We start from the raw sequence: 16414 nt of genomic DNA, 5'->3' as shown, positions 1-16414 counted from the left end.
GTGCCCTCAGGAGGGGGAACATAACACCTGCCTTCTTATGTGTGGGCTGCACACAGTCACTTCCTTCCAGTGTATGGAAAGGAGAAGGAAAAGACAAGCTTTACAGTGGAGAAACTGGAGAACACTAGCTCAGCCAGGTATTCAGGGTCAACATCAACAGTGATAAATTATGTTGATAGTATGTACTCTTTTCTTTTAATTGAAGTACAGTTAATTTACAATATGGTGTTAGTTTCAGATGTATAGCAAAGTGTTTCAGCTATATGTATTTTCAGATCCTTTTCTATTATAGGATATAGTTCCCTGTGCTATAGAGTAAATCCTTATTGTTTGTCTATTTTAGATTAGTGGTGTATCTTTTAACCCCATACTCCTAATTTATCACTCTCTCCCACCCTCCCTCCTGCTTTGGTAACCATATATTTGTGAGATAGTATATACTGTTGATATGACATCATGAAATGGCACTTTACCCCTGTGATCTTCCTCCCCAAAACCTGTAACTTCACTATAGTAATGAGAAAATCATGAAATAAATTCCAATAGAGGGGCATTCTACCTGGGCAGTACTGTAAAGGTCATAAAAAGCTAGAAGTCTGAGAAACCGTCACAGCCAGAGGAGCCTAAGACATGACAGCTAAATGTAGAACAGTATCTTGAATGGGATCCTGGATAGAAGGACATTAGGTAAAAGCAAAGGAAACCTGAACAAAGTATAGACTTCAGTTAGTAATAATGTATCAAGATCGGTACATTTCATTAATTATAACACATTAATGTGAAAGATTAAATGATAGGGTTAGCTGAGTACAGAGTGCCTAGGAACACTCTACCACTCATTTTTTTTCCCTGTAAATCTAAAATTGTTTTAAAAAAGTAATTATTAAAAAACAGACAAAGAATTTGAACAGACGTTAACCTTGCATCCCCTCCTTTCTGACCATTCTTATCTTTCTGTTTATGTATGTATGTGCACAGATAGATGTTTATAATGGTGTTCATCAGGAAGATGTGATTTGGGATAGCTTTGTTTGGCTTTCTTTGTATATTTTTATATTAATTTTTCATAATAGCAATTACTTTTACATTTAAAAATAGTTCTAAAAAATGAATTAATTCAGATCAGCATATCTCTCACTTGGAACAGAGTAGGTATGTTTGCTGAATAAGTGCGGACTATTTTCACAGTTAATGTTTTACTGCAGAGGCATCTTAGCATTTTCACAGTTTAATTGCTTTGTTTTTTAAATTGTTTAAATTTAAATTTGCTTTTTAATTGGTTTGTTTTTTAGTATTGATCTAGATGTTTCTGTGTAGCTCTGATTTAGATCTTTTGTCTTGAATCTTTAGTTTCTGGAACTAATGTATTGGAAGTATCATGAGAAAGCTGCAGAAAAGGGGGTTTATATCATTGGAAGCAGTGGCTTTGACTCCATTCCAGCAGATCTGGGAGTAATATATACCAGAAATAAAATGAATGGTAATTATTGATCAATAAGCAATAATGAAATTTAAAATAGAGTAGTTTCTTATTGGTAATTGTGATGAACTCAAATTTGCTTGGGAAAAGAAACATAATTATTAATGGGTAATATTAAAACACATACTTTGTTTTAATATAACTCTGCATGTTAGAAAATGCTACTGACACTATTGGTTTTTGAGGTATGGATAGTACTATAAGTGTTCTAAAGGAAGGAATTCTCCATTTTTTGAATCTAGTTGTGGTTATAGTTGTAGAAATCTAGTTGTGGAAAAATTTTTTAGCAAGCATTATAAATTCAAACTTGCTTTGTTTAGCAATTACTATATCTTAAAGTATCATACTAAATTGAAAAGTGTTAATTTTTTAATGAATGAAGCTAGGAAGTATTGAACAAAGTTTTTGATATCTTTTTTTTTTCTAGCTCATGTATAAAAATGGAGACAATAAGAATGGGAAAAATTACTAATGTAGTAAAACAATGGAAGTTGCTAATGTCATACATATACAAAAAAATGTCCCTTTAGAAAATGATCTGAAGCCCATAAGTCCAGTTCTGTATAAATCATTCCAGAGCTTAAAAAGATGGAATGTGTTCCAGTTTATGTTAGAGAGGTAGCTTTGAAACCGAAGCTCAACAAATGTAATGCACATGCGTACCATTTACTGATTTTAGATTTTTAGAAATTGTGAATGTCAGAAAGCAGCATAGTGAATGTCAGAAAGTGAATGTCATAAAGCAGCAGCTAACATCATACTTATTAATGAAACACTAGAACCATCCCTAATAAAGAAAAGGGCATGAATTGAGCATCTTTAAAATACTTAGTCTTCCAACCCATGGATCTAGTATATTTACATTTATTAAAAAACTTACTTGGAGAAGGAAATGGCAACCCACTCCAGTATTCTTGCCTGGAAAATCCCATAGATGGAGGAGCCCTGTAGGCTACAGTCTGTGGGGTCACAAAGAGTCAGACACGACTGAGCCACTTCACTTCCTGTGACCTGTAATGTTCGTTCTGTATAGTAATATTAATGTTTCTAGTAAAAGTGAAAATCTTCTTTTATCTCCTTTCATGTAAATGAAAATAAAACATGTTTATCACTTTAAAAAAAAACAACTTACTAAAAATCTTCATTTACTAAAAAAGCTTGGACTGTTTTTCATGATGTTCCTACATGTTTCTCATTGAGGTTATTCTTAAATATTTAGTAGTTGTTATTTTGGATAGGTCCTTTTTTACTTTTAAAGTAGTATTTTAGGAAATACATTCTCTTAACAGCTCTCAGAATCCTCTCCAGTGAGCTACACTTTAATGATTTATTTTTGGTTTTGTCAAGATATTTTAAAGTTGTTCAATTCATGCCCTTCTCTTTATTAGGAATGGTTCTGGTGTTTCATTATTAAGTATGATGTTGGCTACTGCTTTTTGACATTCATTGTGTTATGCAAGATGTTTATGTGGCTTTAGTTCTTCCCTGGTGTAACATCGTCATGGATGACATAGTTATTCATTACCTTACTCATTGTCAGCTTTCAAAGGCCTCATGCTTTAATTTTCTCTTGGAATTAAAGCTGGGAATACTGTCTCTTAAGAAATGGATGTATTTCATTTTATCACATTTTGAGAATTAGCTAGCCCATTATATTTTTCTTTTGTCTTACTGCTCTCAATAAGCTCAAAGACTAATTAAATTCTTAACCACTCTACATATATGTTAGTTCTCATGATTAATATAATTGATTTCTCCCCTTTTTTTCTGGCCTTAGTTTTCTACTTTTATTTTTACTCTGTACATTTTTATTTCAATTAAACAGCCTTACTTTAAGTATTTAATAAGCCATCACAAAGGCCCACTTTGGTAGGGTTTCTGTACATTTATTATAAGTCACTACTAATGAGCTTTCTTGAAAGCTTTCATATTGGAAAATAGAAGAATTCCCATACGTGTCATTTTGAGAACTGATGGGCTTCCAGAATGAATGAGCTAAATTGTTGTCTTATTGGAAGAGATTTTTTGCAGTGTCAGTTTGACTGCTAGAAAACATTTTGTCAGTACCAGCAGTTAGTTTATGTTAAAGTACTTTTTTTCTGATAATTTATCTGGCTTTAGCTGCTCCTTAAATCTGTTTACAGTAACCTAATAATACTGTTATAGCACAGATTTTCCTGATTATATCAGTTATAAGCTTAGTAAAAATGTTTCCTAAATGAATAGGCATAGCTTATTATTACTTGTCCCGGGTTAATAGATTTTTATTTGATTTTACTTTTACCATTTTCCTCCTCTCTTAGGTACACTGACTGCTGTGGAAAGTTTCCTGACCATATCTTCAGGACCTGAGGTTAGTTTTTGTCTGTCACATGTTTCCTGTGTTAATATGAAAAAACATTTTGGAAATGATAACGTGCCTGTTAAAAAGATTTAGATTAATTAAATTGTATATACAGTTGTAATTTTTAGTGCATGAAAGTCACTATATTTAATTTTAAAAATTAAAGATTGCTGAGAATTATTTTGACTTAAAATAGAATTTATTTAAAACAGTTGCACAATTCTTTATATTAGAATGAGCTACCTTCATCCTAACACTAAGCATTTGTCATTGTTATGTGGTGAAATGTTGTCACCCTAGAAAATTATCACCTTAGTGCAAATCAGTGCATTTTTATTATGTGCCTAACTTGGAGTTGGATGCTCTTGTGGCCATACAGGAAATATATGATGTAAATGTAATCTTACTGAATTTATGGTCTATTTGGGAACATAAGATATTGCATTTTGGGGATAGGACCATGTTTTGTGGTAGTACTTTTATTGCCAATAGTGTCTAACCCAATTCTGTGTCTATACTTGAGGCTCCATAAGTATTTGTTCTCTTTAAAAAAAATACTCAGTATTTCAGGTATTGTGTAATGCAAGTATATGTAATACTGCAAGATAGTGTGACATATAAATGAACAACAAGCAGACCCTTAAAGAGGTAATAACTTAGACTAGCAGAGACAAGAATTGTTATTAAAGAGGTCAGGTGAAATACTGTAGGATTCTGAGACTGGGGAATAAATACATCTACCTGGGAGGCCAGAAATCATGGAGTTTTTGGAGAAGCTGGAATATGGACTGAATTTTAAAGGTTGGTGCTGAGGAGATATAGATAAGGGAGAGGAAATAGTTTAATCAAGATGTAACTGTGGGATGGTATGGTGCATGTTTTAAGTAATGGGTCTGTTCCTTTGGATTATGGGTTCAGATTGGTGAACACAAAGAACTCTGTAAAACATGCTGAAATTTGTGTTACAAATCATATCCGCTAGAGTATCAGAGCGAAGGGAAGTAGTAGTGGGACTGAGTAATTTGAGAGTGCCTCATAAAGGCCTTATTAAGTTGAACCTTGAAAAGTGCATAGCATTTGGAAGATGAGAGGCAGCAACCTAAAACAAAAGCACAGAAATGAGATTGAAAGACATGTCTGGAACTCTGGGGAACATGAGTTACAGAAAGCCAACTCAGCCTGGTTTAAACAAAACAGAAAAGAATTTACTGATTCTTGTAACCAAACGTCTGCAGATAAACAGTATGGTTGGATCTGGATGTTCTGGATGTTATCAGAACTCATTTTTACCCCTCGTCCTCTTCGTGTCTCTTCAGTAATTCTGTGTTCCTCAGTGTAGGTTCTCACAATGGTGGGGAAGTGCTGGCGGCTGCAGATATACACTGTACTTAAGGTTCATGATCTCCCAGGGACAGCTGGCAGAGTTTGAGTATGCAAAATTAGGGAAGATTACTCAGTCAGTTCAGTTCAGTTGCTCAGTCGTGTCCGACTCTTTGTGACCCCATGAATTGCAGCACGCCAGGCCTCCCTGTCCATCACCAACTCCCGAGTTCACTCAGACTCACGTCCATCGAGTCACTGATGCCATCCAGCCATCTCATCCTCTGTCGTCCCCTTCTCCTCCTGCCCCTAATCCCTCCCAGCATCACAGTCTTTTCCAATGAGTCAACTTAAGTATTGGGTTATTTGGTCATTCTTGAGCCAAACAGTGAGACCTGGGGTATAATGGAGTACTCAGATAGCCCAGGCCTGGGTCATGGGCCTTTGGAGGGGGGATCATAGGGCCAAGCCCTTCTGAACACCATGGAACAAATTCCAAATAGGAAAGAGAGTTTTCTAAGTAGAAGACAGGATAGCAGAATTAAAAATTCCCTGCAGGGGACCAGTGTAGAACTGACAAAAACAGATGTCCACTATAGGGAGATAATGAGAAAATAAGTAGAGCTTAAAAAAAGAGGCTTCTTTTGAAAGAGCAGCAGGAGATGATCTGTAATACAAAATGATAATACTTTCTCCTTCATATAATTGTTACGAAGATTAAATTAGTCAATGAATATAAATCAGAACAGTGGTTGGCACTTAGTAATCACTCAATAAATATTGTTAAGTCCTGTTTTTATAAGGACTCAAAGTTGGGGCTTGATCAGGACCAAAGATTTGAAAACATCAGATTCAATGCAGCTCCTTCTCATTCCCCTTAAAGCAAAATATGAAGCCTTAATTTCCCAAGGATGGACAAAGATAACTCTCTTGAAGAAGCATCCCTTGGCCCAGGATTGGTTTCCTCCTGCTCCTTCTCCTGCTTTTCCCCTTAAGCTTTATTACTTTACATAAAAATTGAATCATAGACAATGTATTGGACCATAAAGCGACTCAAAGAATTTCCGAGGATTGAAATCATATTCTCAAGACAGTGCTGTCCAGTACATCTTCCCACGATGATGCAGGTTTTCCATATATGCTGTATAATGACTTCCATACCGGACGGTGCAGCTCCAGTGCAGGTGTCAGCCCCGGCCTGCTCTTATATGGCTGCAAGCTAGGAATAATTCTACTATATTTAGAGAGCTATAGTGGGAAACGAAGAATGTGTAGCAGAGACCATATGTGGCCTACACAGCCCAAAATACTTAGTGTGACCTTTTACAGAAATAGTGTGCCAATCGCTGTATGTTTCAGGCTATAATACTATTACAGTCTAGAAATTGTACACCAGAAATCAGTGAAGAGATAACAAGAATTCAGTCTCTTCACTTCTTACAGGTTTTTAGGATTTTCTCTATACTCCTAAGTCAGTTTTGGTAGGTTGTGTCTGTGTTAGTTTCCTAGCACTGCCATAATAAAGTACCACAAACTGGGTTGCTTAAACAAGGGAAACAGTGTTTAAGAAGTCCAGATCTAGCTAGAAGGCTAGAAGTCCATGATCAAGATGTTGGCAGGGTGGGTTTCTTTTGAGGACTGTGAGGGGGCTCCATGCTTTCTCCTAGCTTTGGATGTTCACTGGCACTCTCTGGTGTTCCTTTGTTTGTAGATGCATCACTCAGACCTCGTTTTCATCTTCACATGATGTGTGTGTGTGTCCAGATTTCTCCTTTGTATAAGGACACCAGTAATTTTGGGTTGGGGGGTCCACCTCCTCCAGTATGACCTCAACTTGTTAAATCTGCAACAACCGTATTTCCAAATAAGGTACATTCTGAGGTGCTGGGGGTTAGGCCTTCAGTATACAAACTTGGGGCAGGGACACAATTTGATCCATAACAGTATCTTTCTAAGAATTTGTTCATTTCATCTAGGTTATCTAATTTGTTTGGCATACAACTGTTCACAGTATTTCCTTATACTCCTTTTTCTTTCTGTAAGATTAGTAATCCCACTTCTTTCATTCCTGATTTTAGTAATTTGAGCCCTCTCCCTCTCTCTCAGTCCAGCTAAAGGTTTTTCAATGTGATGAATTTCTTTAAAGAACTGACTTTGGTTTCATTGACTTTATTGTTTTTCTTTTCTTTGTTTAATTCCACTTGAGTCTTTATTATTGCTAGAAGACTAGAATGGAAAGCAGAAATATAAAAATCAGTTGCATTTCTATATACCAGCCACAGTTAGAAAATGAATTGTTTTGAAAAAAAGACCATGCAATGGCACCCCACTCCAGTACTCTTGCCTGGAAAATCCCATGGATGGAGGGGCCTGGTAGGCTGCAGTCCATAGGGTCACTAGGAGTTGGACATGACTGAGCGACTTCCCTTTCACTTTTCATTTTCATGCATTGGAGAAGGACATGGCAACCCACTCCCAGTGTTCTTGCCTGGAGAATCCTGGGGATGGGGGAGCCTGGTGGGCTGCCACTTATGGGGTTGCACAGAGTTGGACACGACTGAAGTGACTTAGCAGCAGCAGCAGCAGCATAGTAGCATTAAAAAATCAAGAACTAGGGGACTTCCCTGATGGTCCAGTGGTTAAGAAACTGTCTCCCAATGCAGGGGACGCAGGTTCAATCCCTGGTTGGGGAACTGAGATCCCCATGACACAGGGCAACCGAGCCCATACATAGCAACTACTGAGGCTGTGTGCTCTAGAGCTCGGCCCCCGCAACAAGAGAAGCCCACACACCACAACGTGAGAAGCCTGTGTGCTGCAACAAAGAACCATTGCAGCCAGCACTTTAAAAAATTAAAATGATCAAATACTTAAGAATAAGTGATACAAAATGTGTAAGAGTTCTTTGAAGAAAACTATAAAATGTTATTGAGTGACCTTAAAGACAAGCAAATATGAGAATCCACCATATTCATCGATTTGAATACTCGAGTTTGTCAGGATGTCAGTTTTCCTTAAATTGATTTATAATCCCATATAATTCCAATCAAAATCCCAAACAGGTTTTTTTTTTTTTTTTTGCTTGTTTTCTTTTAGTGTGAAGCTTGACAAACTAGTTCTAAAATGTGTATGAAAATGCAGAGGGCTGAAAATAGACAACACTTTCTTAAAGGAGAATAAGGTAGAACAATGCTCTTGAATGTCAAGTCAGAGTGTAATATTGGCAGGGAGATAGCAATAGGTCAACAGAACAGGATAAAGAGCTCAAAGTAGTTTGTGCATATATGAGCACTTGATTTATGGTAAAGAGTCTCTTCAGAAGATGATGGGTATGGAGAAACAATGAAATTGGACTCATACTTTGCACTGTGTACAAAATCAAGTTGAGATGGGTTATAGACCTTGATGAATAAGGCAAAACACTAAGCTTTTAGAAGGTGGCATTTCATGGCCTCAAGTTCGGGAATGGCTTCTTTTTGCCCAGAAATATATTTTATTTTATTAATTTATTTTTATTGATGTATAATTGACATATAACATTATACTATTCAGATGTACAACAGATTCAGTGTTTGTATGTATTACAAAATGATCACCATGGATAGTTAATATCTATCACCATATTTAGTTATAATTTTTTTTCTTGTGATGAGAACTTATAAAACCTCTTCAGAAAATTTCTAATATGCTGTATAATATTTTTGTATACATTTAAAAATATTTAATTGAGTAATTTTTTAATCTAAGACACCATTAAGAAAATGTTAAGGTCAGCTGCAAAGTAAAGAGGTATTTCTTACACATGATGAATCCTGACATCACAGTTCTGAACAAAAGAAGCAAAACTCAAGAAATATACACTATATGGTTCCATTTCTATAAAATTTAGAAACAGGCAAAATTTACTACACTGTCTAGAAATGAATTCTTAGGTGGTAAAACTAAAAAAAAAAACAAAAACAAGAATTTTTCTTGATTATCACAAAGGCAGGAAAGAAGGAGGGCTTTCTGGGCTTAAATAGATGTTAGCCTCATAATTACATTAAATTATGCTTTTATGTTCTGTGCACTTTTCTATTTTTTAGCAAAATAAAAGGTTTTTTAAATGAGTTGTAGTTTTTGTCTTTTTAATGGCTTATTTGTACAAGAAGATACTCTTAGGTTTTTAAAAAATCTGTTTTCCCCTGATTTTAAGAAATCTTTGCAAATAGGTCAAAGTGGCTAGGTGCAGATTGAGAATAGTTTCCCAAATTAAACTTGGAAGACTTTTAGCTCTGTTTTAGTTTTAGCAAAACAGAAGTGATTAATTTGTAAAAAAATGGAAGTTAGATTGGTATCTCTCTACCTTTCAGTTTCATCAAAGCTGTTTTGTGAAAACATGAATCTTCTGATGATTTTATTATTTCTTTTTTCCTGCTTAAAGAAATCAGTGATAGTTAAGTGAAAATGATGAAGTGAAACTCACTGGCTTGTTAAAAAGAAGATAAATGATGGTAGGAGGAAAGAAGAAAGGGCATGTGTTATAAATATGTAGTATGTAAAAAGGATGTAAACAGCGAATATGATTGTACTAGTGAATGTTACTGCTGCCTAGCTGGTCATAAAAACTCATCTCAAGATTATTGAGTTAGAGATTATGCCTTGCTCAAATAAGAGGCAGTGTTCTTTGTATCAATTATAAATGACTTCGTTTTGCATTTTAGTAATTATCCCTTAAGACATGTTTCTTTAATATTTTAATTTTTTTTGGAGTGTAGTTGATTTACAGTGTTGTATGAGTTTACATGTTTCTTTAACTCTTGAATTATTTTGTTAGGGGTTGTGTGTTCATGATGGTACCTGGAAGTCAGCAGTTTATGGTTTTGGAGATAAGAGTAATTTGAAAAAGCTACGAAATGAGTCAGATATGAAGCCTGTCCCAATTGTTGGACCAAAATTGAAAAGAAGGTATATTATCTCAAAATCTGTTCTTCAGGTTATCTAAGCATATTGTTGTTTATCTGACTGTTAATAGCATGTGCTCTTAAAAAAGCCTGGAGACTGTTATAGTGAGTTCACTGTTATTTTCAAAGATAAATAAAATATAATTAATATGTTACACTAAGTTTAACTACTTCATATATAATAATACATTTGGATTCTGGGAAAAATTAGTTTTATGACTCTTCACTATCAGTATCAAAATTAAACATCAGTTAAATTTTATGCAATAAAAATGTGATGATCTTATGTATGTTAATCAATATATTAATAGTGTTTATATATGAGAACCCTGAACTCAGAGTTTGGCTATTGAAATGAGTGTTCTTTTTATCGTTATCTGAAGAAATTGTTGGGGTACAAAACATGGTTAAATTATGTATGTGTTAAGTGCCCATGGTATGAAGAATACTAGTGTTCTAACTTTTCACTTATTTGGGTGCAAGTGTAGAGAACAAAGGATGAATACTAAAGTAAATTTTAATGAAGAGCAGATCTGCCATCATTATTGTTACCACTAATTGCCTCAGCAAGAGTTAAGGTTTTTATTCAGAAATTTACCAGTTAAAGTTGTGGTCACTGTAAATGGAAAAGCTGCAACTTGGGTCTGTCTTGCAGGTGGCCAATTTCTTACTGCAGAGAACTCAACAGTTATTCCATTCCTTTCTTGGGAGCAGATGTGTCTGTTGTGAAGCGGACTCAGCGTTACTTGCATGAAAATTTAGAGCAGTCACCTGTAAGTATATATGATTTATTTTTTAGTAAAGAGTATTCTAGTTTGTTTCAGTTCCTCTATCAGTGTAATGTAGGATTTTTATGTTTATAAATCCAAAAAAGAAAGAGTTGAATAGTGAATGTTTCAGTTTCTGGAAGCATAAAGAGCTAGTAGTGTAGAGCATTTTGCATTTTATGGGCGTGGTAATAGCTTCCTCCCCGGAGAAGGCAATGGTAACCCACTCCAGTACTCTTGCCTGGAAAATTTCATGGGTGGAGGAGCCTGGTAGGCTGCAGTCCATGGGGTCGCGAAGAGTCAGACACGACTGAGCAACTTAACTTTCACTTTTCACTTTCATGCATTGGAGAAGGAAATGGCAACCCACTCCAATGTTCTTGCCTGGAGAATCCCAGGGACGGGGGAGCCTGGTGGGCTGCTGTCTATGGGGTCGCACAGAGTCGGACACGACTGAAGTGACTTAGCAGCAGCAGCAGCAGCAATAGCTTCCTCCCACAATTCAGATCTGACCTTCTGAATATGTTTTTTACATGAGACAGTAGAAGCAAGTTCAGTGCAGGAAATCCTGGTGTTGTAATCAGCCAACAGTCCTGTTGGGAGTTTGAGCTGCTAGAATACTTTCTGTTGCTTATGGAGATATCTGGGTTCTTCTTTCTTCTGTCCTTGCTACCTCTGGAGTCCCATCCTACTCAGTTGGTGAGGGAAGTCATTATTCCCACTGCCGAGACTTGAAGAGGAAACTATTTCAAGTTAAAAAAAAATTTCTTGAAGAGGTTGTAAGTGGAGTATACATTCTATAATGTATAATTATTAAACTCAGGTATATGATTATGAACATTTCATATTTGTATTCAAGGAGGGGGAGCTAATTATTGTTTCCAACAATTCCTTTTAAAAAATGTCCCTCTAGTGTCTGTTTTCTGAACAAGCTTTTAGAACATAACACATTCATAAAGTGAAAACTGCTTTCATTTGATATTTCTGACTGTATAATAAGTTATTAGTAGCTAACATTTTTTTATTACTTGGTCTAAGAAGGGCATAATATCCTGATTTTATATTCTGAATCTAGGTTCAGTATGCTGCTTATATAAATGTGGGAGGCATCACTTCTGTTATTAAGCTGATGTTTGCTGGACTCTTCTTTTTATTCTTTGTGAGGTTTGGCATCGGAAGGCAACTTCTCATAAAAGTAAGTAAGTTTTTATGAAATTAAACCTATAGAAGTATTTTCTATGAATTTTAAAAAATATGACTAAAGTTTTTTTTTTTTTCCCTGTAGTTCCCATGGCTCTTCTCCTTTGGTTATTTTTCAAAACAAGGTCCAACACAAAAACAGGTAATCCTTTCCTTTGTATCCAGGTCTCTAAAATAATATTTTTCTTAATTTTGTTTTTACTTTTCCTCAGTGCAGTGATAATAATAGCTAAGACTTGATGAAGCACTAACTGTGTTTCAGACATTCTTATGTTCTTTATATACATTACAATACTCAATCTTTTCAAACACTCCTTGAGGGAGGTGTTATATCCATTTTATAAATGAGGAAAATAAGTAACAGAAGTAACAGAGAGGCTGAGAAATTTGCCAAAGTCCTGTAGTAAGTAGATAGCCAGGCTAGAATGAGAACTGAGCTGTTTGGCTCCAGAAATTGTGTTCTCTTTACATCGTAGAAATTTCAGATTTTTTACTCTTCAGTTGTACTCCTTCGTTATCTCATCCTTTTTACCTCCTCTGTCCCTCTCTCCGAAACTTACTTCCTTTTTCCTCTTTCACACACCCTGGATTCCCATGGTAGATAAATTGAATCGTCACCTGTCCAATATCCTCAATACAACTGCTTTAGGCACTTAAAATATAATGTGTAAAATCTGAACTTCTTTCCACCAAACCCTCTTCTTCCTTCTATGTTTCCCATCTCAGTTGGTGGCACTATCATCTGGCCAATCAAGAACGTAGGCATCATTCTAGATTTTTCTCCAAATCCATCACAACTACCTTAGTTCCCTCTCTCTTCTCTCCTGTCTCCCTTCTCCGCCACTTCCTTCTAATTGTGGTAAAATTAAAATACGCATGACATAAAATTTCCCATCTTTACCATTTTAGTTCATCAGGGATACAGAGGGCTGATTGTATATGCCCTATTTTGCTTATCCACTCATCTGTGCGTCGACATTTGGATTACTTCTATCTTTTGTCTATTTTAAATAATGCTTTTATGAAATTGAGTGTGCATTAACATCACTGAAGAGCTTTCAAAAAGTCCAGTGCCCAAGCCACATTCTACACCAATCAAACCTGAATCTCTGATCATCTGTTTTGGGTTCTCTCCCAAAGTTGAGATCTCTGCTATGAGGCCACACTTCACACCTACTGAATCAGAATGTCCAAATGCCAGGGTCAAAACATGTATTTGAAAAAAGCTCCCTGAGTGATTCTGATATATAATGTCCCAGGTGTGAAAGTCATTGCCAAAGCAGTAAGTCAGGGAAGTATTTTAAAGAAGGTGATAACAGGGTCAGATTTAATTGTTTATTGAAGTGTAGTTGATTTACAATATTGTGTTAGTTTCAGGTATATGGCAAAGTAACTTAGTTATACATATATATTTTTTTTCACGTTATTTTCCATTATAGGTTATTACAAGGTATTGGATATAGTTCCTTCTGTTATACAGTAGTTCCATGTTGCTGATCTATTCTGCGTGTAGTAGTTTGTAGTTGTTAATCCCCTACTCTTAATTTATCTGCCCCCCTTTCCTCTTTGGTAACAATAAATTTGTTTTCTATGTCTGAATTTGTTTATATTTTGTATCAGTTTTTAAATTCTACATATAAATGATATCATATATTTGCCTTTCTCTGTTTGACTTACTTTACTTAGTATGGTATTCTCCAGGTCCGTCTGTGTTGCTTCAAACAGCAATATTTCATTCTTTTTTTATAACAGTAATATTTCATTGTATATATACATATTAGGGGCTTCCCTCATAGCTCTGGTGGTAAAGAATCTGCCTGCAATGCAGGAGACCCAGGTTCGTTTCCTGGGTTGGGAAGATCCACTGGAGAAGGAAATGGCAATCCACTCCAGTATCCTTGTCTGGAAAATCCTGTGGACAGAGGAGCCTGGTGGGCTACAGTCCATGGAGCCACAAGAGTCGGACACGACTGAGCGGCTAAACCACCACCACACCGTGCATACCACATCTCCTTAAACCAGTTGTCTGTTGATGAGCACTTGGATTGTTTCCATGTCTTGGCTATTATAAATAGTGCGGCTATGAACATTGGCATGCATTTATCTTTTGAATTAAAGTTTTCCTTTTTTCTGGATATATGGCCAGGAGTGGGTTTGCTGGATCATATGGCAGCTCTGTTTTTAGTTTTTGAAGGAACTTCCATCCTGTTTTCTATGGTGGCTGCACCCATTTGCGTTCTCACCAATGACGGAACGTACAGTATTTATCTTTGTCTTACTTTACCTGAAGTCCATCCGTGTCATCACAGATGGCAGGATTTCATTCTTTTTTATGGCTGAATAACATCCCTGTGTGTGGACACGGACACACACACACACTCACTACATTTTCTTTGCACATCAGTGGACATTTAGGTTGTTTTCCATATCTCAGCTATTGTAAATAACGCTGTGGTGAACATGGGGATGCATATATTTTTTCAAATTAGTGTTTGGTTTGCTTCAAATAAATATCTGGAAGTGGACTTACTGGATTGTATGATTTGCATTTCCCTGATGATTACTGACACTGAGCATGTTTTGTTAGTCACCTGTATGTATTTTTGGGAAAATGTCTATTCAGGCCCATTTTTAATCAGATTGTTTGGTTGAGTTATATGTATTTTTGTATATTTTAGATATTAACTCCTTATTGGATACATTTTTTGCAAATATCTTCTTCCATTCAGTAGGCAGTATTTTTGTTTTGTTGATAGTTTCACTGTGCAAAATTCAGTTTAATGTAGTTCCACTTGTTTATTTTTGCTTTTGTTTCTGCTAAGAAGACATCCAGTAAAATAGTAAGACTGGTGTCAAAGAGCATACTACCTATATTTTCCTCTCAGGAGTTTTGTGGTTTCAAGTCTTACATTTAAGTTCTTAATCCATTTTGAGTTTATTTTTCTATATGTTGTGAAACAGTAGTCCAGTTTGATTTTTTGCATGTAGCTGTCCAATTTTCCCAACACAGTTTATTAAAGAGACTGTCTTTTTTGTTGTATGTTCGTGCCTCCTCTGTTGTAGATTAACTGAACGTGTAAGTGTGGGATTATCTCTGTGCTCTCTATTCTGTTCCATTGATCTATGTGTCTATTTTTTTGTGTGCCAGTACCATACTGGTTTGGGGTTTTTTTTGGCCATGCTGCACAGCTTACAGGATCTTAGTTCCCCAACCAGAGATTGAACCCATGCCTCCTGCAGTGGAAGCATGGCGTTCTAACCCCTGTACCACCAGGGAGTTCTCAGTACCCCATACTCTTTTGATTACTGTACTTCTGTACTGTAATTTGAAATTAGAGAAGATGATACTTCGAGCTTTGTTATTGTTTCTCAGGATTACTTTGACTCTTTGAGGTCTTTTGACTTCAAATTTAAGAATTATTTGGTCTCATTCTGTGAAAAATGCCATTGGTATTTTGATAGGTATTGCATTGACTGTGTAGATTTTCTTGGGTAGTATTGTCATTTTAACAATATTAGTTCTTACAATCCAAGAGCATGGTATCTATTTCTATGTGTCATCTTCAGTTTCTTTCATTAGTGTCATGGTTTCTCAAGCATAAGTATTTTACATCCTTGATTAGATTTATTTCTTGGTATTATTCCTTTTGATGGGATTGTAAATAAGATTGTTTTCTTAATTTCTCTTTCTGATTGTTGTTAGTATATAGAAATGCAATAAATTTCTGTATGTTAACTTTGTATTTATATCCTGCAACTTTACTGAGTTCATTTATTAGTTTTAATAGTTTTTTTGTGGGATCTTTAGGATATTCTATATATAATACCATGACCTCTGCATACAGTGACAATTTTACTTCTTACTTTCCAATTTAGATTCCTTGTATTCTGTTTCTTGTCTGATGGTTGTGACTAGGACTGCCAGATACTATGTTAAATAGAAGTGGCAAGAGTGGGTACTCTTGTCTTGTTTCTGATCTTAGAAGAAAAGCTTTCAGAAAAGCTCTCAACTTTTCACCATTGAGTATGCTGTTGGCTATGGGTTTGTCATATGTGGCCTTTATTATGTTGAAATATGTCCCCTCTATATACACACTTTGTTGAGACTTTTTATTATAAATGGATGTTGAATTTTGTCAAGTGCTTTTCCTGTGTTTAAGATGATTATATGATTTTTATCCTTTATTTTGTTAATGTGGAATATCACATTGACTTATTTGTGGATGTTGAACATGTTTGCATCCCTAAACTAAATCCCACTTAAGTAGAGTATATGCTGTGCTGTGCTGTGCAAAGTCACTTCTGTTATGTCCAACTCTTTGTGACCCTATGGACAGGCTCCTCTCTCCATGGGATTCTC

The 16414-nt window shown here is 35.6% G+C and overlaps 1 protein-coding gene across 1 annotated transcript in view; it reads left to right on the top strand.

Moving 5' to 3' along the window:
• The window catches only part of SCCPDH (saccharopine dehydrogenase (putative)), a 30011-nt gene that overhangs the window by 8677 nt on the left and 4920 nt on the right, over positions 1-16414 (top strand). Inside the window, exons 4-9 of the mRNA XM_027564662.1 lie at positions 1351-1480; positions 3784-3833; positions 9961-10091; positions 10743-10860; positions 11930-12049; positions 12140-12196. Of these exons, the coding sequence (XP_027420463.1) occupies positions 1351-1480; positions 3784-3833; positions 9961-10091; positions 10743-10860; positions 11930-12049; positions 12140-12196 (606 nt within the window). The remainder of the gene's footprint in view (positions 1-1350; positions 1481-3783; positions 3834-9960; positions 10092-10742; positions 10861-11929; positions 12050-12139; positions 12197-16414) is intronic.

Source organism: Bos indicus x Bos taurus, chromosome 16, assembly GCF_003369695.1.
Source record: "Bos indicus x Bos taurus breed Angus x Brahman F1 hybrid chromosome 16, Bos_hybrid_MaternalHap_v2.0, whole genome shotgun sequence".
NCBI classification, from domain to species: Eukaryota; Metazoa; Chordata; class Mammalia; order Artiodactyla; family Bovidae; genus Bos; species Bos indicus x Bos taurus.
The sequence above is the reverse complement of the archived record's forward strand: the minus strand, read 5'-3'. Positions and strand labels throughout refer to the sequence as shown.